We start from the raw sequence: 26967 nt of genomic DNA on the forward strand, positions 1-26967 counted from the left end.
GGCACTCAAGGCTGACTTTCGCAAATTTCCTGGGGAACTGTGAAAATGAGGGCATTATAATAATTATAATCCCATTGATCCTCCCATTGATCCTATTAGGCACTTGTTTACTTCAGAAGCTTATTGTAGTTGTATTTTCTTTGATCTCCACACCTTAAGTGATTGCGCTACATGTTAAGACCGTAACGAAATACCCAGTCAACAATTCAAGTTCCTTAATCCTTCAACACTTGAGAAAATTGTGTAGGCCTGTGTAAACAAATGTACATTAATTGCAGCTAAACCACCCCTTATTCGGTTAAGATAAATTATCTATCGCTTTATTTGCAAATCCTTGAAAATTGCATAAACCAAAACAGGTAGCAGTTGTAACCTAATTAGGGTCAATATACTTTAATAATGTACCTGGCTGTACCTACATGTAGGCTAAACTATCATGCACTGTAAACAAAGAGGCATATTGTTTTGGTTCCTTAGTAAATTGGGACCCTTTTTTCCGCAGGATAACTTTTTGCACATTAATTGCAACCACAAATCAAGTAAAACGTTCTAAGAAAAGGTAACAAAACATTTTTATTAAGACTGTCATGTACTGTCATGTTGTGTCTTGTCTCTGCCCTTTCCCTTCACCCTGTCTCCCTCTGCTGGTCGTTGTTAGGTTACCTTTTCTCCCCCTCTTTCCCCCAGCTGTGCCTTGTCTCCTCCTAACCACCTCGTCACCCCGTTTCCCACCTGTTCCCTTTTTCCCTCTGATTAGGTCCCTATATCTCTCTCTGTTTTTGTTCCTGTCCTTGTCGGATTCTTGTTTGTTGTGTTTCATGCCTGAACCAGACTGTCGTCATGTTTGCTGTAACCTTGTCTTGTCCTGTCGGAATCTGCCGGTCCGTCTGAGCCTACCTATGTTTGGTAATTAAAGAAGCTCTGTTTAAGTTAATTCGCTTTTGGGTCCTCATTCACGCACCGTAACAGAAGAATCCGACCAAGAATGGACCCAGCGACTTCGGATCCTCTCCACTCAGCCGTCGGGATCCAGGGAGCGATGCTAGGCAGACACGAGCAGGAAGTGTCTGCTGCTCGACATGCCGTTGAGACCCTGGCCACCCAAGTCTCCAACCTCACAGAACAGGTTCACCATCTCCGCCTCGATCCACCGGCCACTTCCTGGGCTTTCGAATCTCCGGAGCCCAGAATCAATAACCCGCCGTGTTACTCTGGGGAGCCCACTGAATGCCGCTCGTTCCTCACCCAGTGTGATATTGTGTTTTCTCTCCAGCCCAACACTTACTCCAGGAGCACTGCTCGTGTCGCCTACGTCATATCTCTCCTTATTGGACGGGCTCGTGAGTGGGGCACGGCAATCTGGGAGGCAAGGGCTGAGTGTACTAACCAGTATCAGGACTTTAAGGAGGAGATGATACGGGTTTTTGATCGATCTGTTTTTGGGGAGGAGGCTTCCAGGGCCCTGTCTTCCCTATGTCAAGGCAATCGATCCATAACAGACTACTCTATTGAGTTTCGCACTCTTGCTGTCTCCAGTGGCTGGAACGAGCCGGCCTTGCTCGCTCGTCTTCTGGAGGGTCTCCGCGCAGAGGTAAAGGATGAGATTCTCTCCCGGGAGGTTCCTTCCAGCGTGGATTCCTTGATTGAACTCGCTATTCGCATTGAGCGACGGGTTGATCTTCGTCACCGAGCTCGTGGAAAGGAGCTCGCGCTCTCCGTCGCCCCCCTCTCCGCATCACTACCATCTTCCTCTGCCGGCTCGGGTGCTGAGCCCATGCAGCTGGGAGGTATCCGCATCTCGACTAAGGAGAGGGAACGGAGAATCACCAACCGCCTCTGTCTCTATTGCGGTTCCGCTGGTCATTTTGTCACTTCATGTCCAGTAAAAGGCCAGAGCTCGTCAGTAAGCGGAGGGCTACTGGTGAGCGCTACTACTCCTGTCTCTCCTTCAAGATCCTGCACTACCTTGTCGGTCCATCTACGCTGGACCGGTTCGTCAGCTTCCTGCAGTGCCTTAATAGACTCTGGGGCGGAGGGCTGTTTTATGGACGAGACCTGGGCTCGGGAACATGACATTCCTCTCAGACAGTTAAAGGAGCCCACGGCCTTGTTCGCCCTGGATGGTAGTCCTCTCCCCAGGATTCAGCGTGAGACGCTACCTTTAACCCTCACTGTTTCTGGTAATCATAGTGAAACCATTTCTTTTTTAATTTTTCGTTCACCTTTTACACCTGTTGTTTTGGGCCATCCCTGGCTAGTTTGTCATAATCCTTCCATTAATTGGTCTAGTAATTCTATCCTCTCCTGGAACGTCTCTTGTCATGTGAAATGTTTAATGTCTGCTATCCCTCCTGTTTCCTCTGTCTCTTCTTCACAGGAGGAGCCTGGTGATTTGACAGGGGTGCCGGAGGAATATCACGATCTGCGCACGGTGTTCAGTCGGTCCAGGGCCACCTCTCTTCCTCCACACCGGTCGTATGATTGTAGTATTGATCTCCTTCCGGGAACCACCCCCCCCCGGGGTAGACTATACTCTCTGTCGGCTCCCGAACGTAAGGCTCTCGAAGATTATTTGTCTGTAGCTCTTGACGCCGGTACCATAGTCCCCTCCTCCTCTCCCGCCGGAGCGGGGTTTTTTTTTGTCAAGAAGAAGGACGGGTCTCTGCGTCCCTGCATAGATTATCGAGGGCTGAATGACATAACAGTGAAGAATCGTTATCCGCTTCCTCTTATGTCTTCAGCCTTCGAGATCCTGCAGGGAGCCAGGTTTTTCACTAAGTTGGACCTTCGTAACGCTTACCATCTCGTGCGCATCAGGGAGGGGGACGAGTGGAAGACGGCGTTTAACACTCCGTTAGGGCACTTTGAATACCGGGTTCTTCCTTTCGGCCTCGCTAACGCTCCAGCTGTCTTTCAGGCATTAGTCAATGATGTCCTGAGAGACATGCTGAACATCTTTGTTTTCGTTTACCTTGACGATATCCTGATTTTTTCACCGTCACTCCAGATTCATGTTCAGCACGTTCGACGTGTCCTCCAGCGCCTTTTAGAGAATTGTCTTTTTGTGAAGGCTGAGAAGTGCACTTTTCATGCCTCCTCCGTCACATTTCTCGGTTCTGTTATTTCCGCTGAAGGCATTAAGATGGATCCCGCTAAAGTCCAAGCTGTCATTGATTGGCCCGTCCCTAAGTCACGCGTCGAGCTGCAGCGCTTTCTCGGCTTCGCGAACTTCTATCGTCGTTTCATCCGTAATTTCGGTCAGGTGGCAGCTCCTCTCACAGCCCTTACTTCTGTCAAGACGTGCTTTGAGTGGTCCGTTTCCGCCCAGGGAGCTTTTGATCTCCTCAAGAATCGTTTTACATCCGCTCCTATCCTTGTTACACCTGACGTCTCTAGACAGTTCGTTGTCGAGGTTGACGCGTCAGAGGTGGGCGTGGGAGCCATTCTTTCTCAGCGCTCCCTCTCTGACGACAAGGTCCACCCATGCGCGTATTTTTCTCATCGCCTGTCGCCGTCGGAACGTAACTATGATGTGGGTAACCGCGAACTGCTCGCCATCCGGTTAGCCCTAGGCGAATGGCGACAGTGGTTGGAGGGGGCGACCGTTCCTTTTGTCGTTTGGACTGACCATAGGAACCTTGAGTACATCCGTTCTGCCAAACGACTTAATGCGCGTCAGGCGCGTTGGGCGCTGTTTTTCGCTCGTTTCGAGTTCGTGATTTCTTATCGTCCGGGCTCTAAGAACACCAAGCCTGATGCTTTGTCTCGTCTCTTCAGTTCTTCAGTAGCCTCCACTGACCCCGAGGGGATTCTCCCTGAGGGGCGTGTTGTCGGGTTGACTGTCTGGGGAATTGAGAGGCAGGTAAAACAAGCGCTCACTCACACTCCGTCGCCGCGCGCTTGTCCTAGGAACCTTCTTTTCGTTCCCGTTCCTACTCGTCTGGCCGTTCTTCAGTGGGCTCACTCTGCCAAGTTAGCCGGCCACCCTGGCGTTCGGGGTACGCTTGCTTCCATTCGCCAGCGTTTTTGGTGGCCCACCCGGGAGCATGACACGCGTCGTTTCGTGGCTGCTTGTTCGGTCTGCGCGCAGACTAAGTCCGGTAACTCTCCTCCTGCCGGCCGTCTCAGGCCGCTTCCTATTCCCTCTCGACCGTGGTCTCACATCGCCTTAGATTTTGTCACCGGACTGCCTTCGTCAGCGGGGAAGACTGTTATTCTTACGGTTGTCGATAGGTTCTCTAAGGCGGCTCATTTCATTCCCCTTGCTAAGCTTCCTTCTGCTAAAGAGACGGCACAAATCATCATCGAGAATGTTTTCAGAATTCATGGCCTTCCGTCAGACGTCGTTTCGGACAGAGGTCCGCAATTCACGTCTCAATTTTGGAGGGAGTTTTGCCGTTTGATTGGGGCTTCCGTCAGTCTCTCTTCCGGCTTTCACCCCCAGTCTAACGGTCAAGCAGAACGGGCCAATCAGACTATTGGTCGCATCTTACGCAGTCTTTCTTTTCGCAACCCTGCGTCTTGGTCAGAACAGCTCCCCTGGGCAGAATACGCCCACAACTCGCTTCCTTCGTCTGCGACCGGGCTATCTCCTTTTCAGAGTAGCCTCGGGTACCAGCCTCCGCTGTTCTCATCTCAGTTCGCCGAGTCCAGCGTCCCCTCCGCTCAGGCTTTTGTCCAACGTTGCGAGCGCACCTGGAAGAGGGTCAGGTCTGCACTTTGCCGTTATAGGACGCAGACTGTGAGGGCTGCTAATAAGCGTAGAACTAAGAGTCCTAGATATTGTCGCGGTCAGAGAGTTTGGCTCTCCACTCAGAACCTTCCCCTTAAGACGGCTTCTCGCAAGTTGACCCCGCGGTTCATTGGTCCGTTCCGTATTTCTCGGGTCATTAATCCTGTCGCAGTTCGACTTCTTCTTCCGCGATACCTTCGTCGCGTCCACCCGGTCTTCCATGTCTCCTGCATCAAGCCCGCCCTTCGCGCCCCCGCTCGTCTCCCCCCCCCCCCCCATCCTTGTCGAGGGCGCACCCATCTACAGGGTCCGTAGAATTTTGGACATGCGTCCTCGGGGCCGTGGTCACCAGTACCTCGTAGATTGGGAGGGGTACGGTCCTGAGGAGAGGAGTTGGGTTCCCTCTCGGGACGTGCTGGACCGTGCGCTGATCGAGGATTTCCTCCGTTGCCGCCAGGTTTCCTCCTCGAGTGCGCCAGGAGGCGCTCGGTGAGTGGGGGGGTACTGTCATGTACTGTCATGTTGTGTCTTGTCTCTGCCCTTTCCCTTCACCCTGTCTCCCTCTGCTGGTCGTTGTTAGGTTACCTTTTCTCCCCCTCTTTCCCCCAGCTGTGCCTTGTCTCCTCCTAACCACCTCGTCACCCCGTTTCCCACCTGTTCCCTTTTTCCCTCTGATTAGGTCCCTATATCTCTCTCTGTTTTTGTTCCTGTCCTTGTCGGATTCTTGTTTGTTGTGTTTCATGCCTGAACCAGACTGTCGTCATGTTTGCTGTAACCTTGTCTTGTCCTGTCGGAATCTGCCGGTCCGTCTGAGCCTACCTATGTTTGGTAATTAAAGAAGCTCTGTTTAAGTTAATTCGCTTTTGGGTCCTCATTCACGCACCGTAACAAAGACTCGCCCATTTCTCAAATCCTGTTGTTAGAATGATAGATAACCGTCGCTTCTCACCCTGCTATTGTTCGGGAAAATTCATTTTCAAGGGTAATTTGTAAACTCAATATTTACAGTGAAGCTTTCGCCTTGTGTGGTGACACAACTGAAAATATAGTTAATGTCGTTTGTAGCGTCTATGCAAACCAACAGCTGTCCGCTGAAGGCATATGAGAGGACTGCGTAGACAGATTGAGCTGAAATAATGGTGGTAAGAACATGTTCCGTTTAAAATGTTTATTAATTACATACCATATGTTTATTACAATGAATGTTTTGGCTGCCGTTGATGTAAACAAGTACTCTACATTTGGAACATTTGACCATCTCTGTGCGATGACCCGATGCGTAAAAAATGTATGGTGCTCAATTACAATTTTCACTGTTTACCACCATGACATGAGGTAGTGTTCAGTTGACCACATTTTAAAATACCCAAATGTGGGACAACAGGATGATTTTGCTGGACATTCGCAGTTTTGGCCGCATGATAAAATATGTTTTATTTCAGTTAAACCTCCTAAGAAATGCCGTGCTGTTTTTGATGTGAAAGTAACGTTATACTATGCTATAATAGTTTTTTGTTCGTACACAACAAAAAAAATATTGGAATAAAACTAGGAATGGGAATAGCAGATGGACTCAGATGGTGCCTATACTAAGTAGGCCTACTATTATTCAGTTAATTATTTTATCCAAGCAATTATTTCTACTTAATTGAAATATACTGTTCAAATGTTGTAGCCTCAGTGCAGGTGAGGCCCTGCGGTAATAGCGTACTTACCTCAAACGTAAATTCAAGTCTTGCTATGTCTATTCCCCCTCTACAGTGTTGGCAGTGGAGAGATAATCCCAGTAGTGTTTGCCGGTTCACACTGGGGTTTGTTTGTGGGGGATACTTGGAGAGAGAGGGTAGGTAGTGTTGCCTTCCTGTATGAGAGTGAGCCAAGGAGGGGATTCGATTAAGCTGTCCCCGGTGCCCGGATGAGCGGAGTTAACATTGGGTGAAAAGTGATCACATTCGTTTTGAAACCAGACTGCTCCCAGGGTTTGTCGGGTGCCCCGTTCAAAACAAACTAAAGTATGTCATGAACATGGAATAATGACTTAGGATTCTGAGGTTTCATATGCTAAAATGTTGTTTGTTCTTCATAAGAATGTCTATGTTATCTGAAATCCCAAGCAAAACTACATTTAAAAATCAAGCATATGCCTATCCTATGGAAAATATGTGTGTTTTTGAATGATGCATCGTGCTGCCTGGTTGATATTGACAATATGACCAGGAGGTGCAGAGTACTGTTCGAGCAGAACAACATGAGTTTCCAATAACCCTAATAAACACCACTTGTTGATATGTAAAGGACGCTCCAACCTAAGCGCTTTTGCCCGGTCTAATGACGGGCCATAACCCGGTGCAACCCGGTTCATTCCAATCGAACTCCCTCAATGGTAGCGTGGATCACGTTACCATTTTGTTAATGGTCACTGGTCTCTAGTGACATCTAAAGGACACAAAATGAACAGCAAAAATCACCGAGGAAAAATTGGTAATTTAAATAATCTAGTTTATAAACTGCTAATTATTAATTCATAGTTTATAATTATGTAATAAACAGTTATAATACATTTGTTGAAATTGTGTGCTTATTTAGCTGCTTGCCACATAGTTACTGAGTTTATATGGCTGTACTGCAATAGACTAATAATTGTAAAAGTCAGTATAGTGCATTAAGCGGAGTCATATAATATCACAATTTGTCAAGCAACTGTTTTCACACATTTATAAACTAGGCTATAAATAAACTAATGACAGTTTATATGCTATTTATAAACCTCTATATTACGTATGTAGGCCTATAATATGTTTCAGTTCTTCACAAGCTGACAATGAACTCGGCTGATTTAAATGAACGTGAAGCTTGAATTACAAATCATTTTGAGTAGCCTAGATGCAACAGTGAAACAGGTCGACAGGCGGCACTCAAGATCCAGCTCTTCATATTATGGTGCCATTTCACCATCGAGGTGAAATACCGACCGCTGTTCTCAGCCGCCCAGACAGAGCAGATAGGCTTATAAAAGGATGGTCAAAAGATCCTCAAGAACACACAGGAAAAGGTGAACGTGCTTTGTCAACGGACAGAAGTGTTTTTGCTACAGAGCTTAAATAGATCCCGCAGTAAGTTTATTCCTTTAACTTTTTGCACTAATAGACTTTGGAATATCAGGAGATGTCAATTGTTATTCGCGTACAGGCTATTTAGAAAATATGAAAATACAATATTGCAATTGGCTGCATTGTCAGGAAAATCGCTGCAATAAACAATCCGCTACATAGTTTCATGGCGTGTATCGCTTTCCATCTTCTTAAAGCCATATTACGCTATAATGTAGCTGTTCTGTACGTTTTTGTGATTGCAGATTCTTGTAGGTAGAACTCAACTTTCCAACACGTGATTGAGCATCAACATAACAATAGCAATACGTTCCTTCCTTTTGGTAAAAACAGTTTTTTATTAGCGTTTGCACCAATATCTGATTTCGGGATTTTAGAGATTGTGATGATTGTTTGCAAGTTTTCACATCACCAGACGAAATCACGTATCTAGATATACAGACAATTTAATTCATTTTGGTTGGTATCTTATGCTGTTGGATGTTCATTTTCAACATTATAAAGGTCAACTAGTAGTGAGTGCTCAACAATAGTAAAATACATGTCAGAATTCACAACAGATACTATTTCTCTAGAAAATAACTAATACACTGTGCACAATACTTGCACAATACATCAATTGGTTGGACACGCTCACCTTTTACAGGTAAACAGAAAAAAAAAAAATACATGGCAAGCCTTTGTTCTTTTCAGGTTTTATTTTAACCAATTGCAAATATTAGACAGTCATTGCTCCCTAGACATGGCCATACTTATCTTCCAAGGTGATTTATGTTTGAGCTGACACCAATGGAGTGGAATGTGTAGCATATGCTTAGGAGAGGATGATATCATCTCATCTACAATTTCTCCTGTACATGCCTTATCTAATGACTGAATCAATAACTCATTGTATGGTCTTATGCAGATATTCATGGGGCCTTTATAAGCTATACAGGCATTACATCTCACCTCAACAAGGCAATGGCAGTTCAGAGGGGAAAATAATGCCAATGCTAGAGACACTGAGACATTAATATTCTGATAGATATTCTGTATTTTATTTTTATTGAACCTTTATTTAACTAGGCAAGTCAGTTAAGAAGAAATTGTTATTTACAATGACGGCCTACCCCGGCTAAACCCTCCCCTAACCCAGACAACACTGGGCCAATTGTGCGCCGTCCTATGGGACTCCCGATCACGGCCTGTTGTGATACATCCCGGGATCGAACCAGTAGCAGTGTACAGCATACCCTAGGATAATGCCAGAACCTAGAGTTTTTTAAAGAAAACGATCAAAACATGCCATTTGGAACACAACATTGATTGAACTGGATTTATTAATTCTTCTTCTATCACATTTTGGAGGGCTAAAGTCATCTGTTTGGGAGAATGTGTCTGAGGTCAGTGTTATCCCAGAATGGAGGAGCCTGTGTCACTGAGCCCTGAGCTCACCAACATTATTAAACCTAATCCCAGATCCACTCAAACAGATTGAACCCTGTACAGGGACTCACCCCCTAGAGCTCAGGTACTGAGCTGGCAGGTGAAACTGGAAACATCTGTCTTTCTTTTTATATACAAATTCCAACCTGGACACTTTTTCTCCTTGACACCATGGGCCGAGATGGACTCTCGATGGCGGTGACCCTCTTTTTCTCTGGCATTCTCCTGGTGGCCATCCTGGCACTGCTCTGCTATTTCACCTGCAGGCTGGCTAGTGTGATGCCGATTGGTGGGCCCGACCACTTCTGAGCTTCACTCAGAGGATAGACCTGCGTCTGTGGCACGGTAAAACCTCTCCTCTCCGTAGAGACCAGCTAGCAGATTTGTATGAGCTCAACTTCAGCATATTTTACACACATTTTGTAGGCCTTGCGTTGTCTGCGTTGTCAGTTTTAATATCAAAGTAACAGGACTCAATCGCACAGAGTTTCAAGACTTTGTGAAATACCATTTTCTTTCAAGCACATAATGCTTATTTAGAGCATGTGTAAAAATTATTTTTTCAAACTCTCTTCTTTATAAACTCTAAACCTAATTTAATAATATTCTTTCATTTACTTATGGGTGGAAGTGTCCAGTCAATCATTTGGTGTTAATCGGCTTTGTTATGGCTGTTAAGTCTCTCTGTGCTATGGCCCACAATCCCATTAAAGTGACCTTGACCACAGCACAAAAGAGGGACAGGAGAGGGACAGGGGAGGGACTGGGGAGGGACTGGGGAAGGAAGGGGGGGGGGGTATAATAATATATTAAAGGCTGGCTAACTAGAGCCTTTGGGGTCAGGTTGGGACTACATTTCCACAATACCACTGTTTATTTTCACTGTGAAGGCCTAAGTTGAAACTTACCTGCTCCCCCCTTCTTTGTTGTACTTTACAGCAAATTCATCAACTTTATTTTTGTGAATCAACATAATTTTGTGTGTTCTTTCATCAGCGCTGATTTCTCCTTATTTTCCAGACTCACTCTAGTTTGGGATGTGGTATGTGACGGTAATCCCAGGTAACACTACGACCATGACATTTTTTCTCATCATCTGCTCATGTCTGGCCCTGGGAGGCCTGGGGAAGCCTCAGTTTCCTGGTGAGACACAAACCCGTCAGTAAATGTAATGTCTTGTAACAGCATCCAACTGTTTGACTGAAATCCTTCAGAAAGAGCTAAGAGGGAACACATACTAACTGTTTATCTCCCCCTTCTACCTGAAGTGTGCACTTGTTAAATCCTGCTCATAGATTTGAAAGGAAATGGATTCGTTTAGGAAATGGGGTGAAGACTCACTCTAGCACATGCTTATACCAATCCAATGTTTGAGGAGTGAATGAGTGCACACTTCAGGGAGAAGGAAGAGAAACAAAATTGGGCTTTGATTTATTGGAGATGTGCAGAAGTCTCCAAATGCTCTTATGAAGGAAGTGCTACTTTTCTGTGGTTTATTGCGTCTTGTTTAGAATAACACGGCTCGTTAGGGTTATAACTGTCAGTCTATTTACCCAGCTGAACAAAGTTCACACTGTATTTACAGTATGGCAAGTGAACCTCTGTTTTCTTAGTCCTCCTACAAAATGACCAGAATATTTTAGCTCCTGAAAGACTATGTACAGATCAGGAGAGGTTCACAAAATGGATTCCAGATGTATAATATTTCTACCCAAACAGTAAGAAAATGATGTTCCGTCTTGTTGTAACATCATACATGTGTGTGCAGTTCTAGGCTATAGTAGGCAACATGTGATTTCAGAAATAAGAAGCCTATGGAGTTGTCAGAGGTTCTATGGTTGCCAGAGCCTACAGAAGTGTCATTATTAATACAGACAGTACATGTGTATGTGCTTATAGTCATCCTGTTGGTTCTTTGTTTTTATTGTCCATACTTAGTCATATTACATGTCATGCTGAGACTTGAAAACAGTAAAGCAATAAGTTACTCACGAAGGAATTTTGTCATCTTCTGGGGGTAAAACATTACTTAGAAAGGTTATAACTAGGTTATTAAAATACAAGTTAATAAGTTATAGATTGCTTCTATCTTTTCTGTGTTTATCAAATTTTTGTCCATCAAAAAATGCTTCTATGGATAAACCTCAAAGTGTATTTTATTTAATTTGAGCATATTCTGTCCCACTTGTCCCACTACTTTCACAGTTGTTACAGATCACTTCCACTGGCCTCTTTACCTCCTCATTTAAAACTAAAACTACCTCCGTGTTGCAGACCAAGAGAAAGATCCCCTGTTCTGGAACACATGGGCCCAGCATACTTTGAAGAATGCCCTCACACTTCAGAAGCTCAACCAAAACACTGCAAAGAACCTCATCCTCTTCCTTGGTGATGGTAAGCCATGATTGCAGGAGCCTATTTCAATCTATGAGTATGTGCCATACTGTATGATAAAGTGAAGTCTTAACGCAATGTAATACACTCAAAGAGCTTATGTGCCGCATACTGATTTAATATTTTTATGCAGTTCTAGATTATCTTTCCCGGTGGTTGTAGTAGAAAACGAGTATATCCTCCTCATCAATCCATAGCCATTTTTATCAAAACATTCTGGTGGACTGAGACAGTATAATCCAGTCAAAAGTAAATAGAATGTCACACTTTCAAAATCTGTTAGCCATCAAGCATTTCACAAACATGCTGCCAATGCCAATAGATAACTTGGCTGCTGCTTTGTGTTATGTTGCGGTATGTAGTGACCCATTAAACTGTGTACCCCAAAGGACCTTAACTGTCTATGTTTTTAGATGCAGCAGTATACAGTGCACATTTCTCTGTCATGTATGACTACCATGCTGAACAAGAATAGACTGACGAGTTTCAGTAGAAAGTTAATACTTTCTGTCCATTTTGAGCCTGTAATCGAACCCACAAATGCTGATGCTCCAGATACTCAACTATTCTAAAGAAGGCCAGTTTAATTGCTTCTTTAATAAGAACAACAATTTTCCGCTGTGGTAACATACAATGTCTACACTGCATTTCTGATCAATTTGACATTATTTTAATAGACAAAAAGATAGCTTTTCTTTTCAAAAACAAGGACATTTCTAAGTTACCCCAAACTTTTGAACGGTAGTGTATATGAAAACTAAGGGAAAAATAGATAGTCAACTCTAAAAAGATCAATCGTTGACTTGTGAAAAGGCAGATCTCAAGTAAAAGGGGGGTCCTTTTCACCAAATGTATAGGTGTCTGTTTAGTGGAAAGAGCAGCTGCTGTGAAAAGCGAGCACAGGGCAATGTTAACCAGATGGAAAACTAAAAGGTGTTAATGCATGAGATGGAAAGGCTCTGTGTCTCTTAAATAGATTGACACCCTAACAGAGAGAGCACCACTTTGCTTTTGTTGTGTAGGAATGGGCATTCCCACAGTGACTGCAGCACGAATACTGAAGGGGCAGCTGAGCGGACAGAGTGGAGAGGAGACCCAGCTGGAGATGGACAAGTTCCCCTTTGTGGCGCTTTCCAAGGTCTGACCTGGTCTGTTATCATATAGAAGCGCTAGAAAATAGCATGCAACATTGATCTGTAAGTAAAGGGACAGTTCACCCAAATTACACAATGACAGATTGGTTTCCTTACCCTCTAAGCAGTCTATGGAAAAGTTATGACAGAAAGCCATGCTTTGGTTTAGCTTTCTTGGCACTGTTTCCGCATGTTAACGTTTTAGCATTTGTGGCACCAACCCCATTCAAGTCATGGGACCGATATTAGCATTTTTTTTGAGCATAATTTCCAAATCATCCAAAATAATAAAAAATGTATTTTGAAGTTCAACAAAGTCTCTTATAGATGATTTTAACATAGATTTGAATATCGGTCCCATGACTTGAATGGGATTTGCGCCACAAATGCTACAACGTTAGCATGTAGAAGCAGTGACAGGGAAACTAAACTAAAGCATGGATTGAATTTGGGTGAACTATCCCTCAATGAATTCTGTACCAGCAGCAAGATACAAGGCCACATATGGTCTACGTCAGTGGTCCAACCGGTCAATCGTAATCGACTTGTCGATCTCCAAGGCCTTCCTCATCGATCACCAAACATGTCTGTAAAAAACAAAACAATGATAAAGCCTTGCTTTCCAATTTTTAATCATATTCTTTTGTGCTGTTGGCTGTAGGTGCACTTGATTCAGCAGTGCTAGTGCCAGGAAGGCAAAGTGTTCTCATTTTGAACCAGTTCAGAAAGTAGAACTCTGCCTACCCGACAGGCTCAGAGAGCAAATCAAGTGTACCTACAGGCCTACCGCTGGCCAATCAGATAGCTCCGATCACCGTGTCTGCACAGTTTCCTCATAGACTGTAAAAAAAATCTTAGAGCGCACAACAAAGTTCATACTGGGAGGTTTCACAAATGTTAAACCATGACTAGAGAGAGACTCAACCAATACAGCAAAAAGCTGCTGCTTTTATGATTCAGTTCATGTTTAAATTGTTATTCAGCACTGTGAATGCTTTGTTCAACACTTTTATAAGCCATAATTTGCATGTTCTCCCTACTTCTAGTCACGCTACAACCAGCACTGCAGCCGCAATGAATGACAATAGAAAAGTGTTTCGATGAGCTTGCATCGGCTTGTCTCTCGAGTAATATTTCACTTTATCTGGGCATTGGGTTAACAACATGAATTGTTGCATGAGGCAGAAATAATTCAGTGCAACTTGAGTTTCACAATCAGCTGGTTAATGTTGCATACATAGGCTTACGCTTTATAAGTCATGTTTAAAAATCTGAACGGTAGATCTCGGCTTGCATTTTATTTTGACTCGGAAAGTGAGCTTGGTTGGTGACCACTAGTGTATGGTGTACGATATGATGTGTTATTATGTTACATACTTGTCAAGAAGCCAGACATAATGTAGCTAATGTATCTGCACTGTTAATGGAGCAGCAAATTCCACACATTATTTATCATGTAATTACACAACAGTGCATTTAGTATGAAGATGTTTGGAGGGGGTGTATAACACCAACACGTCAAGCACAGCAATGACTCCTTCTACAATTCTATGTAATTGACACATGGTACTGCCCTGTCTCTGCAGACGTATAACACCAATGCCCAGGTAGCAGATAGTGCAGGCACGGCCACAGCATACCTCTGTGGTGTGAAGGCCAACGAGGGCACTGTGGGCGTGAGTGCAGCTGCTGTCCGTTCCCAGTGCAACACCACACAGGGTAATGAGGTCACCTCCATCCTAAAATGGGCCAAGGAAGCAGGTACAGTGTCATCATAACATGTTTATTCACAGTACCTCTCCACACCAGATCTACTAAGGTTTATTTGGCCATCCTGGGAAAAGCAGTAGAGACACAGCATGATAACATTGTAAACGTACTGTAGGCATGCATTGATGTCAATGGGGAGTTTATAGCTACAGATGATCAGGGATCCAATAATTTCCCAGAGACCAGACCAGGCAGGCTGTGACCTTATGATCTGAGCTCTTCACATAACACAGAAATAGATACTTCACATAATCACCTCAGGAACAGACAATAGCTCTTTAGTTGCTGACCCACTTATTCTCAGTGGAGATATTTATACACCACAATTATCTGTCTGATATAGTAATTACTTTTAGAATTTCCAGATTCTTTGGATCAATTGGTTGACTTCTGATGTAGCAGACTATTGCACAGAATCCAAGCAACATGTTCGAAAACTGTTTGTGTGTTTGTCACCCAGGCAAGTCGGTGGGAATAGTCACAACAACTCGTGTGAACCATGCCACCCCCAGCGCAGCCTACGCTCACTGTGTGGACAGGGACTGGTTCTCTGATGGCGAGATGCCCGCTGAGGCAGTACAGGCGGGCTGCAAGGACATCGCCAGGCAGCTCTTTGAGAACATTCCCAACATCGATGTGAGTCACAGCGTATAATATGGATCCTGATATTACAGAAAACATCCAGTAATCCTGCATGCAAACTGTGTCCATTGTTCAGCCAGTAATATTGAGCAACTTTCACCTGTAATGTTACGACTCACAGATAGTAAATCCTTTCCTAATTATTCTTGCTTTGTATTCCATAGAGATAAATCAAATGTTTTATCTCTATAATGTATGTCTAGGTGATTATGGGAGGAGGGAGGAAGTACATGTTCCCCAAAAACCAGTCAGATGTGGAGTATCCTGGAGATAAGAAACATTTTGGTACCCGCAAAGATGGAAGGAACTTGGTGGAGGAGTGGACTAACAGAATGAAAAACAAGGTCAACTGCTCCGTCTTAGTCCGTCTTTCACTCCTCTTTACCATGTCCTGCTGCTTCCTCCATGTTCGTCTCTCAGTCCTCCTCCTTTCTCTTTTTTCTTATCAAGGACATTTGAATAGTTTTAAGTTGTCGCATGTTTAGATCAATCCCATATGATATATTGTTTTCTTTTTTTAAATGAACAGAAAGCCCAGTATGTATGGAACAAGAGAGAACTTCTATCAGTAAATCCTAATAATGTGGATTACATTTTGGGTGAGTTCTTTTTTTATTATTATTGTTGGTTGTACATTAAACAAAATATCAACGCGTATTTCTCTCAAATGTTTTGCACAAATTTGTTTACATCCCTGTTGTTAGTGAGCATTTCTCCTTTGCCAAGATAATCCATCCACCTGACAGGTGTGGCATATCAAGAATCTGATTAAACAGCATTATCATTACACAGGTGCACCGTGTGCTGGGGACAACAAAAGGCCACTCTAAAATGTGCAGTTTTGTCACACAACACAATGCCACAGATGTCTCAAGTTTTGAGAGTGCGTGCAATTTAAATGTCCACCAGAGTTGTTGCCAGAGAATTCAATGTTAATTTCTCTTCCATTCATCCTCCGTCATCACCTCATGTTTCAGCATGATAGGATCTGTACACAATTCCTGGAAGCTGAAAATGTTCCAGTTCTTCCATTGCCTGCATACTCACCACTCAAAAAAATAAAGGGAACACTTAAACAACACAATGTAACTCCAAGTCAATCACACTTCTGTGAAATCAAACTGTCCACTTAGGAAGCAACACTGATTGACAATAAATTTCACATGCTGTTGTGCAAATGGAATAGACAACAGGTGGAAATTATAGGCAATTAGCAAGACACCCCCAATAAAGGAGTGGTTCTGCAGGTGGGGACCACAGAGCACTTCTCAGTTCCTATGCTTCCTGGCTGATGTTTTGGTCACTTTTGAGTGCTTTCACTCTAGTGGTAGCATGAGACGGAGTCTACAACCCACACAAGTGACTCCGGTAGTGCAGCTCATCCAGGATGGCACATCAATGCGAGCTGTGGCAAAAAGGTTTGCTGTGTCTGTCAGCGTCGTGTCCAGAGCATGGAGGTGCTACCAGGAGACAGGCCAGTACATCAGGAGACTTGGAGGAGGCCGTAGGAGGGCAACAACCCAGCAGCAGGACCGCTACCTCCGCCTTTGTGCAAGGAGGAGCACTGCCAGAGCCCTGCAAAATTACCTCCAGCAGGCCACAAATGTGCATGTGTCTGCTCAAACGGTCAGAAACAGACTCCGTGAAGGTGGTATGAGGGCCTGACGTCCACAGGTGGGGGTTGTGCTTACAGCCCAAAACCGTGCAGGACGTTTGGCATTTGCCAGAGAACACCAAGATTGGCAAATTCGCCACTGGCGCCCTGTGCTCTTCACAGATGAAAGCAGGTTCACACTGAGCACGTGACAGACGTGACAGAGTCTGTAAACGCCGTGGAGAACGTTCTACTGCCTGCAACATCCTCCAGCATGACCGGTTTGGCGGTGGGTCAGTCATGGTGTGGGGTGGCATTTCTTTGGGGGGCCGCACAGCCCTCAATGTGCTCGCCAGAGGTAGCCTGACTGCAATTAGGTACCGAGATGAGATCCTCAGACCCCTTGTGAGGCCATATGCTGGTGCGGTTGGCCCTGGGTTCCTCCTAATGCAAGACAATGCTAGACCTCATGTGGCTGGAGTGTGTCAGCAGTTCCTGCAAGAGGAAGGCATTGATGCTATGGACTGGCCCGCCCGTTCCCCAGACCTGAATCCAATTGAGCACATCTGGGACATCATGTCTCGCTCCATCCACCAACACCACGTTGCACCACAGACTGTCCAGGAGTTGGAGGATGCTTTAGTCCAGGTCTGGGAGGAGATCCCTCAGGAGACCATCCGCCACCTCATCAGGAGCATGCCCAGGCGTTGTAGGGAGGTCATACAGGCACGTGGAGGCCACACACACTACTGAGCCTCATTTTGACTTGTTTTAAGGACATTACATAAAAGTTGGATCAGCCTGTAGTGTGGTTTTTCACTTTAATTTTGAATGTGACTCCAAATCCAGACCTCCATGGGTTGATACATTTGATTTCCATTGATCATTTTTGTGTGATTTTGTTGTCAGCACATTCAACTATGTAAAGAAAAAAGTATTTAATAAGAATATTTCATTAATTCAGATCTAGGATGTGTTATTTTAGTGTTCCCTTTATTTTTTTGAGCAGTATATATATAAATATATATATATATATTTTAACCTTTATTTAGGTTAATTAAGAACAAATTCTTATTTACAATGACGGCCTATACCGGTATCTGTGGTATCTGTGACCAACAAATGCATACACTACCGGTCAAAAGTTTTAGAACACCTCCAGGCTGTGTAAGGGTTATTTTACCAAGAAGGAGAGTGATGGAGTGCTGTATCAGATGACCTGGCCTCCACAATCCCCCGACCTCAACCAAATTGAGATGGTTTGAGATGAGTCGGACCGCAGAGTGAAGGAAAAGCAGCCAACAAGTGCTCAGCATATGTAGAACTTCTTCAAGACGGTTGGAAAAGCATTCCAGGTGAAGCTGGTTGAGAGAATGCCAAGAGTGTGCTAAAGACGTTCCATGAACGCCCTCCAGACTCTCGAAGTGAACTGGGGACCTCGATCAGACACTATATCCTCAGGCACCCCGTAGTGCCGGAAGACGTGTGTAACAAGGCCTCCGCAGTCTGTGGGGCCGTAGGGAGACCGGGCAGAGGGAGGAGACCTCAGGACTTAGAGAAACGATCCACAACGACCAGGATCGTGGTGTTTCCCTGTGAGGGAATAAGATCGGTCAGAAAATCCACCGACAGGTGTGACCAAGGCCGTTGTGGAACGGGTAAGGGATGTAGCTTACCTCTGGGCAGGTGTCTAGGAGCCTTACACTGGGCACACACAGAGCAGGAGGAAACATAAACCCTCACGTCCTTTGCCAAGGGAGGCCACCAGTACTTCCCACTCAGACAGCGCACCGTCCGACCGATCCCCGGATGACCCGAGGAGGGTGACGTGTGGGCCCAATAGATCAACTGAGCACGGACAGCAGACGGAACGTACAGATGTCCAACGGGACACTGGTGGGGAGCGAGCTCTGTACGTAAACGCCTGCTCAATGTCCGCGTCCAGCTCCCACACGACCGGCACTACCAGGCAGGAGGACGGGAGAATGGGAGTCTGATCCATGAGCCACTCCTATGTGTCATACAGTCGGGACAGTGCGTCTGCCTTCACATTTTGGGAACCTGGTCTGTAGGACAGGGTCAACACAAAACAGGTAAAAAACATGGCCCACCTTGCCTGACGAGGATTCAGTCTCCTCCCTGCCCGGATGTACTCCAGAATGCGGTTGTCAGTCCAGATGAGAAAAGGGTGTTTAGCCCCCTGAAGCCAATGTCTCCACGCCTTCAAAGCCTTAACCACTGCCAACAGCTCCTGGTCCCCCACATCATAGTTCCGCTCCGCCGGGCTGAGCTTCTTCGAGAAGAAAGCACAGGGGCGGAGCTTCGGTGGCGTACCCGAGCGCTGAGAGAGCACGGCTCCTATCCCAGCCTCGGACGCGTCCACCTCCACTATGAACGCCAAAGAGGGATCCGGATGGGCCAGCACGGGAGCAGAGGTAAACAGAGCCCTTAAGTGCCCAAAAGCCCTGTCCACCTCAGCTGACCACTGCAAACGTACAGGACCCCCCTTCAGCAGTGAGGTAATGGGAGCCGCCATCTGGCCAAAACCCCGGATAAATCTCTGGTAGTAATGGGCAAACCCTAAAAACGGCTGCACCTCCTTTACCGTGGTGAGAGTTGGCCAATTACGCACGGCTGAAATGCGGTCACTCTCCATCTCCACCCCTGAGGTGGAAATGCGATAGCCTAGGAAGGAGACGGCCTGCTGAAAGAACAGGCATTTCTCAGCCTTGACGTACAGGTCATGCTCCAACAGTCGTCCAAGCACCCTGCGCACCAGGGACACATGCTCGGCGCATGTAGCGGAGTATATCAGAATGTCATCGATATACACCACTACACCCTACCCGTGCAGGTCCCTGTAAACCTTGTCTACAAAGGATTGGAAGACTGATGGAGCATTCATCAACCCGTACGGCATGACGAGGTACTCATAATGCCCTCCGGTGGTACTGAACGCCGTCTTCCACTCGTCTCCCTCCCAGGTTGTAAGCGCTCCTGAGATCCAATTTAGTGAAGAAGCACGCCCTGTGCATTGACTCAATCGCCATGGCGATGAGAGGTAGCGGGTAACTGTACCTCACCGTGATTTGATTTAGACCTCGATAGTCAATACACAGGCGCAGACCTCCCTCCTTCTTCTTCACAAAAAAAACTTGAGGAGGCAGGTGAAGTGGAGGACCAAATGTACCCCTGACGCAGGGAATCAGAGACATACGTCTCCATAGCCACCGTCTCCGCTTGTGACCTGTCGATACACGTGACTCCTGGGAAGTGCGGCATTTACCAGGAGATTTATCGCACAGTCCCCCAGTCGATGGGGTGGTAATTTAGTCGCCTTCCTTTTGGAGACGGCGAGAGCCAAATTGGCATATTCAGGGGGGATGCGCACGGTGGAGACCTGGTCTGGACTTTCCACCGTAGTAGCACCAACGGAAACCCTTACACACCTCCCGAGCACTCTCGCGACCAGCCTGTGAGATCCTTCTGTTGCCATGAAATAGGAAGGAAACGCAGGAGAGTCAATGAGTAAGAGACTGATTCTCTCCTCGTGACCCCCCTACGTCACCATGCCCAGGGAGATGGTGGCTTCCCTAATTAACCCGAACCCTAATGGTCGACTATCCAGAGCGTGTACCGGGAAGGGTCTAACCACAGGAACAATAGGGATCCCTAACCTATGGGCGAATGCTCTGTCGATATCATTCCCAGCCATGCCTGAATCGACGAGCGCCTTATGCTGGTAATGCGGGGAGAATTCATGAAAAAAAAACATGCACAAACAGGTGGACAACAGAGGGCTCTGGATGAGAATGGTGCAGACTCACCTGGGGTGACGCCAGAGAGCCCTGCCTGCTGCCTCAACTCCCAGAGGCACCAACCCGGCAGTGTGCCCTCTGCAGCCACGATGGTGCACGCGAAGGCCCCTCCTCCGGCCTCCCTGAGCGCAGCCCCTCCCAGCTCCATTGGTACCGGAGCGGTGGTACTGGAAGAGGGAGCCCTCTCTGGACATCCGTGGGTGACCAGCAGGTTATCCAACCGAACGGACAGATCCACCAACACCCGACGGACATCCTCGCGCAGGCTGCATCGGTAGTGGTCCGAAATTTCGGCCAAGGTCCGAAATTCCAGGGCGAACTCCTGGGCGCTCCTCGTCCCCTGCCTCAGGTGGAAGAGACGTTCATCCACCGCTCTATCCTCGGGCGGATGGTCTAAGACTGCCCGGAAGCGGCGGGTGAACTCATCAAAGTGGTCCAACGCCGCATCTCCTTCTCCCCACACGGCGTTTGCCCACTCCAGAGCTCTCCCCGAGAGGCACGAGACGAGGGAGGACACCCTCTCTCTTCCCGAGGGAGCTGGGTGAACGGTGGCCAGGTATAGGTCCAGCTGTAATAGGAACCCCTGGCACCGTGCTGCCGTCCCATCATACTCCCTGTGAAGGGCAAGACGCATCCCACTGGGACCGGATACAGGAGGGACGGGTAGAGGTAACCCCGGTTGTGCTGGTCGAGGCGCTGGAGAGACTCCCTGTCTCTTCCAGCAGTCCATGGTCTGGACGACGCGACCCATCGTGGCGCCGAGATGTTGCAGCATCGTCGAGTGTTCTCGGACACAGCTCATTGGCAGCTACCTACTGTAATCTAAGTGCAGTATCAAAGCAGTACTGTAGAATTGACTGTATTATAATGTAAAAAAATAAATGCTACCGTAATCATAATGAATGAATGAAATTCATTGAGGGGACATAGGATTTACATTTCACAGTATTTTACTGTAATTACATGGGATTGGTGCTAGCAGGTTGGCTGCTAAAGTAATGTGTTTACACATACAGCATATCAATTCATATTTTGAGTTTGCACAAACTGGCAGCGATTACATGGCAAAACAGAGCAAAAATATATGGCAAAATGCTCAACCTTAAAGGTTTAAGACTTGCTGCCTCTCCAATCTGTCCCCTATACATTTTTTATTAATGTCACACTACTACCGCATACCAGTTAAATTGGTACAGCATTCTCACTAACAGGTGCAACAAATATAACCTCTTACAAGGTAAGCCTCAAAATATGTTAATGAGCTAGAAACAACAATACCATGTACACACCAGTTGATAATACCCAATTAGAGTTACAGTATAAATAGACCGTTTTCTGATACAGTGCATGTTGATCAGTGTTAATCATCTTCTCAGTGTTAAACCGAGCTTCCTGTGTTAATACAGGTCTGTTTGAGCCGGGAGATCTGCCCTACAACCTGGAGAGAAACACTGAGACAGATCCTTCCCTGACAGAGATGGTGGAGGTGGCCATCAAGATCCTGAGGAAAAACCCCAGGGGATTCTACCTGCTGGTGGAGGGTGAGTGTTTTGTCACATTTACTCTGTAAATATGTGTTGCATCAGGTGAATCATTTATATAATGTGAATGTAACATTTGCACAGCTGAGGCTGCTTTGCCAATGCTGATGCTAGATTTTCTCATCTGCGTGAGAGAGAGAGGTTAACCAGGCTGTGCGTTGGCAGGGGGGCGCATCGACCACGGACATCATGAGGGCAAAGCCAAGCAGGCCCTACATGAGGCAGTGGAGATGGACCGGGCCATCGGCCGTGCCGGCCTCATAACCAGCATCTATGACACAATGACTGTCGTCACTGCTGACCACTCTCACATGTTCAACTTCGGCGGCTACACACCAAGAGGGAACACCATTTTTGGTGAGTAATGAATGATTTTACAACCATGGATTGTTTGTAGACACACTGTATCAGTCATCTGGGAATGATTCTATGCATAGTGACTTTAATAGCTCTACCTACATGTACATACTACCTCAATTACCTCGACTAACTGGTGTCCCCGCACATTGACTCTGTACTGGTACCCCCCTGTATATAGTCTCCACATTGACTCTGTACTGGTATCCCCCTGTATATAGTCTCCACTTTGACTCTGTACTGGTACCCCCCTGTATATAGTCTCCACATTGACTCTGTACTGGTACCCCATGTATATAGTCTCCACATTGACTCTGTACTGGTACCCCATGTATATAGTCTCGCTATTGTTATTATACTGCTGTTCTATAACTACTTGTTACTTTTAATTCTTATTCATATTTTTTGAACCGCATTGTTGGTTAGGGACTTGTAAGTAAGCATTTCACTGTAAGGTCTACTACGCCTGTTGTATTCGGTGCATGTGACAAATACAATTTGATTTGATTCACTTTGTTTCACAATGGATCGTGATGGAGGTGGGGTATTATTTTCCTCTCTGTCTACAGGACTGGCTCCCATGTTGAGTGATGTGGACCAGAAACCCTTTACCGCTATCTTATATGGGAACGGACCAGGGTTCAAAGTTATCAACGGTCTGAGAGAGAACGTTTCCACCCTTGACTATCGTAAGTGAAGTCTTACCGTCATTGACATAGTGCCATTTTGACAGTCCTCTGTCATAGAGAACACCACTTGGTCTTTGGTATGCCAGAAATCATCCATCTGATCTATTTCTACTTCCATTTCTCTCTCTATCCACCCCGCCCCTCTCTCCAGAGGGAACTAACTACCAGGCCCAGTCTGCAGTGCCGCTGCGTATGGAGACTCATGGAGGAGAGGATGTGGCTGTGTTTGCTAAGGGCCCCATGGCTCATCTGCTGCACGGTGTCCACGAGCAGAACTACATTCCCCATGTCATGGCCTATGCTGCCTGCATCGGCCAGAACAGAGACCACTGCATGTCATCCGGTGTAGCCTCTAGTCTCAGCCCTGCTCTGCCCAGCCTGGCAGCTCTCCTCACGCTCACCCGCCTCCTCTGCTGACCTTTCACCCCAACCCCCTCCTGCACCCCACAGCCCCCTCCTCTCCTTATACATGTAATACTCCCACACCCTTTTTCCTGTTGTAATGTGGATCTTTTTGTGTGGGGATTTTCTATTGTTGATTTAAAAAGAATAATGTCCAGTTGAATGACTTTGGGACCACTGTAATGGCATTTAAAGATGAGTGTTTTGAGCGTTGGTGACGTTCAACCAGATTCAGTTTTAGAGTAAATAGGGGGATATCACTTTCACTCTACTGTAACATATAGGATAGGTTGTGTTACTCAACTTTGGCATTGTTCATCATTCTGGTAACACCAAAACTATTTCAAGAGTTATGTCATATCAGTGGGTTTAAGAGAAGGGTATCACTCTGAATTGATATCAATTATTGTATGGAAAAAATGTCCTCCCAGTATTAATGATAAAGCAATGTTGCTGCGCACCTATTTGTTTTCTGTCAATTGTATGACTTTGGATTAATCAACTTTTTAAAGAAACCATTACTTTTTAGAAACCTACTGTAAAGGGATCGATTTTTATATGCATATTTTATTTCATCCGCTCCCTCGACCTAAACAGAAGACAAACAGTAAACAGAATCTACCTCATCATTTTTTTTGGGGGGGGGGAGAAGTGAAAACATTGCAATGAGGAAAGTAGAGGCTATATTTGAATGTATAGTTGAAACTTTTTTTATTATTGAAATGGTATGTAATTCCATGTTCTTTGTACATACTTCCCGAAGGCATTGAATGAAAAGAGTCAGAAACACACCCACCAGTATTTCCAAAAACAGAAGTTGTGGCAAGATCCCTTAGCCAATAAAGGAAGTCCTGTTGGTTTTTCATAAGATGTTGTCATAACATTATTGGTGTGTGTACTTGGTGTGAAAAAAATGTATGTCAATGGGAAGGAAAAGGGGATACGTGTAGTTGTCAGTTGCAGAACTGAATGCATTCAACCGAAATGTGTCTTCTACATTTTACCCAACCCCTCTGAAATAGTAGAGATAATGTCAGTTTGCTTAGAACTGATTGTGGTTGCACTTTGCATTCTGGAAACCATTTGGAATGGAATAGAACAAATTTGTAATTTCATTAAGAAATGTGTAATGGAACACAAATGAATTGATTCAATGTTTATATTAGAATGTTTCATATATCTTATCAAAAGTAGGATTTATTAAAATAAAACATATAGTGCAGTTGGAAATGATTTAAAATTAGATCTCTGTAACAATCTAGAATAAATGGAATGTAAAGTCGAAACAAACCGATATTCAGCATTTGAGGTTTCCTGCATTTCGTGTAACTTGTCAACAGCATGCACTGCTGTGGCTTGTGTGGTATGTGAATGGACACTAGCCACAGAGTCCTTGGCATGGTATGGTAGTTGAAAAAACAGAGAAGGACTCATGTTGGCTGGAGCATGAAAATTGAGGTTTAGCTCAGATGGGTATGTAGTCCACACTCTGGAACATCATTTATATGGGTGCCTGCTTGGAATCTGGGCCCTGGGGGTCTGTGTCTGGTGTGTTCTCCCTACATAAACCTCACTGCAGTAGAGGCTTTACTCTGCTCATCTCCCACCATGCAGCCAATATAAGACAGCAATCTATCTGATGCAGTGGCGATTTTGGCATGTAAATATTGGTGGGGCAAACTCCCATTTTTTTTGTTGTTGTTGCATGCCAGCAAAGCCACAACACAACACTAAACAATACATTAATTGCACAATAATGGTGACAAACGGTGCCCACAAACTGTTTTGGCCTTCAGCAGTCCCAAAACCTTAACACTGCTACACCTGGCTATCAGCGGAGCCGTGTCTGGCAGCAAAACAGTTCATTCAGCCTCATTTACTGCCTTTAAAAAAACATAGCTGATATGGCTGACTTGCTTAAACAAATGTGGTTTGTACTGACGATTGAGATGTACAAACTATGGCATAAGGGGACGATGTGCGGATAAGAGGCAATTCATAATTTCGATTAAGACATTAATGAGAGAGCCAGGATGAGCGAAGTTAATATAACTATTTGTAAGGCACTTTTGAAATGTACAACGACAGAATTCAGAACATGGGCCGTTCTTGCAGTATTCTCCCTGTACACCAAGTCAGAACTGTAGGATAAATAAAGGGGGCATATAAGCAAGCAGACAATGAAAGCTCTTACAATATTCGTTGATGACATTTCTCTAAAACAGGCTAAAGGCTACATGTGCACCACCTAGTCTGAACAGTGGGCTAAGTTATGAAGGGAAAAGGGAGCAAATGATTAGGGTGAGGCGCATGGACTACTAACAGCTTACTACACAACATACACTTGATATTACTTTCTTAGCTACAGTATACATTTTTCCCTGGCATAATACATCATTTATGAGGCAGCATACAATACATTTTTGGACTCACCTTGTTGTTCTGTCCTCACTCGAACAGGAAGGTGGCGTGGAGGTCCTTCGTGGCAAATTTTGTCATCAAACCTTGTCATCAAAGTCTGGCATTCTCTGGATTTATGGTGCTTTCAAGACAACTGTAAAAAACAAGGTTGAATCATGACGTCAGTGATCTTCAGGTCAGAGCTCTAGAATGAAGCCAGAGTTCCCGACTTGAATTCCGAGTTGGATGACCATTCAAAATGTATTTTCCCAGTCGGAGCTCGTTTTTTTCTGAGTTCCCAGTCTTGAACTCACTGAAGTCTGAGATTTCCCAGTTCAGTTTCCAGTTGTTTAGAATGTGGCAGAAGTCATGCTACATTGACAGCATGGCCAATGTTGAATGTTTATCCTTTTTAGCTTGGAAAAGCTTGGAAAAGAGATCCTGAAACCCAGACCGACCACACACCCACTCCACTGAATAGCAGGCCAGTGATTGCTTTGCAATTCTTGCAGTTAGCCACTGATTCCTTTCAAACCACTCAATGCTGAATTTGCGATTTCCAACTTGTTGTGTAATGGCCGATGTACACCTATACATTTTATTAAAATGTATCTTCATATGACAAGGATTGAAACGGATTTGCCAGTAGATTGTCAACTTGATTCAAGATGACTTCTAGCTTGCAAACTAAGATTGTGGAAGTATGATGTTGACATGATCAGTCCAATCAAAGCTATGGTTGTCATGCCCTGACCTGAGAGAGCCTTTTTATGTCTCTATAATGGCTTGGTCAGGGTGTGATTTGGGTGGGCATTCTATGTTTTGTTTTCTATGTTTCTTTATTTCTATGTTTTGGCCGGGTATGGTTCTCAATCAGGGACAGCTGTCTATCTTTGTCTCTGATTGGGAATCATACTTAGGTAGCCCTTTTTCCCTCCTTCAGTGTGGGTAGTTAAC

At 45.3% G+C, this 26967-nt stretch overlaps 2 protein-coding genes across 5 annotated transcripts in view; one reads left to right on the forward strand and one right to left on the reverse strand.

Annotated features, from left to right (window-relative positions):
• Positions 1–6616, reverse strand: part of LOC139413446 (endothelin-converting enzyme 1-like) — a 35113-nt gene extending 28497 nt beyond the window's left edge. Inside the window, exon 1 of the mRNA XM_071160861.1 lies at positions 6448–6616. The gene's annotated coding sequence lies outside the window, so the exon portion shown is untranslated. The remainder of the gene's footprint in view (positions 1–6447) is intronic.
• LOC139413447 (alkaline phosphatase-like) lies at positions 5632–24478 on the forward strand. Of its 4 annotated transcripts, none has more exons than XM_071160865.1 (12): positions 5632–5874; positions 10291–10413; positions 11545–11664; positions 12687–12802; positions 14384–14558; positions 15028–15203; positions 15413–15553; positions 15739–15808; positions 22028–22162; positions 22328–22519; positions 23089–23208; positions 23360–24478. In XM_071160865.1, the coding sequence occupies exons 2-12, from the start codon at positions 10308–10310 to the stop codon at positions 23623–23625; spliced, it is 1617 nt and encodes a 538-aa protein (XP_071016966.1). In that variant the 5' UTR covers positions 5632–5874; positions 10291–10307; the 3' UTR covers positions 23626–24478. The 4 variants fall into 4 exon arrangements, with proteins under 4 accessions (XP_071016966.1, XP_071016963.1, XP_071016965.1 ...); XM_071160862.1 differs by lacking the exon at positions 5632–5874 and adding an exon at positions 7712–7845; XM_071160864.1 differs by lacking the exon at positions 5632–5874 and adding an exon at positions 8112–8165.
• The last annotated feature ends 2489 nt before the right edge of the window (positions 24479–26967 follow it).

This window comes from Oncorhynchus clarkii, chromosome 7, assembly GCF_045791955.1.
Source record: "Oncorhynchus clarkii lewisi isolate Uvic-CL-2024 chromosome 7, UVic_Ocla_1.0, whole genome shotgun sequence".
In the NCBI taxonomy this organism is placed as follows: Eukaryota; Metazoa; Chordata; class Actinopteri; order Salmoniformes; family Salmonidae; genus Oncorhynchus; species Oncorhynchus clarkii.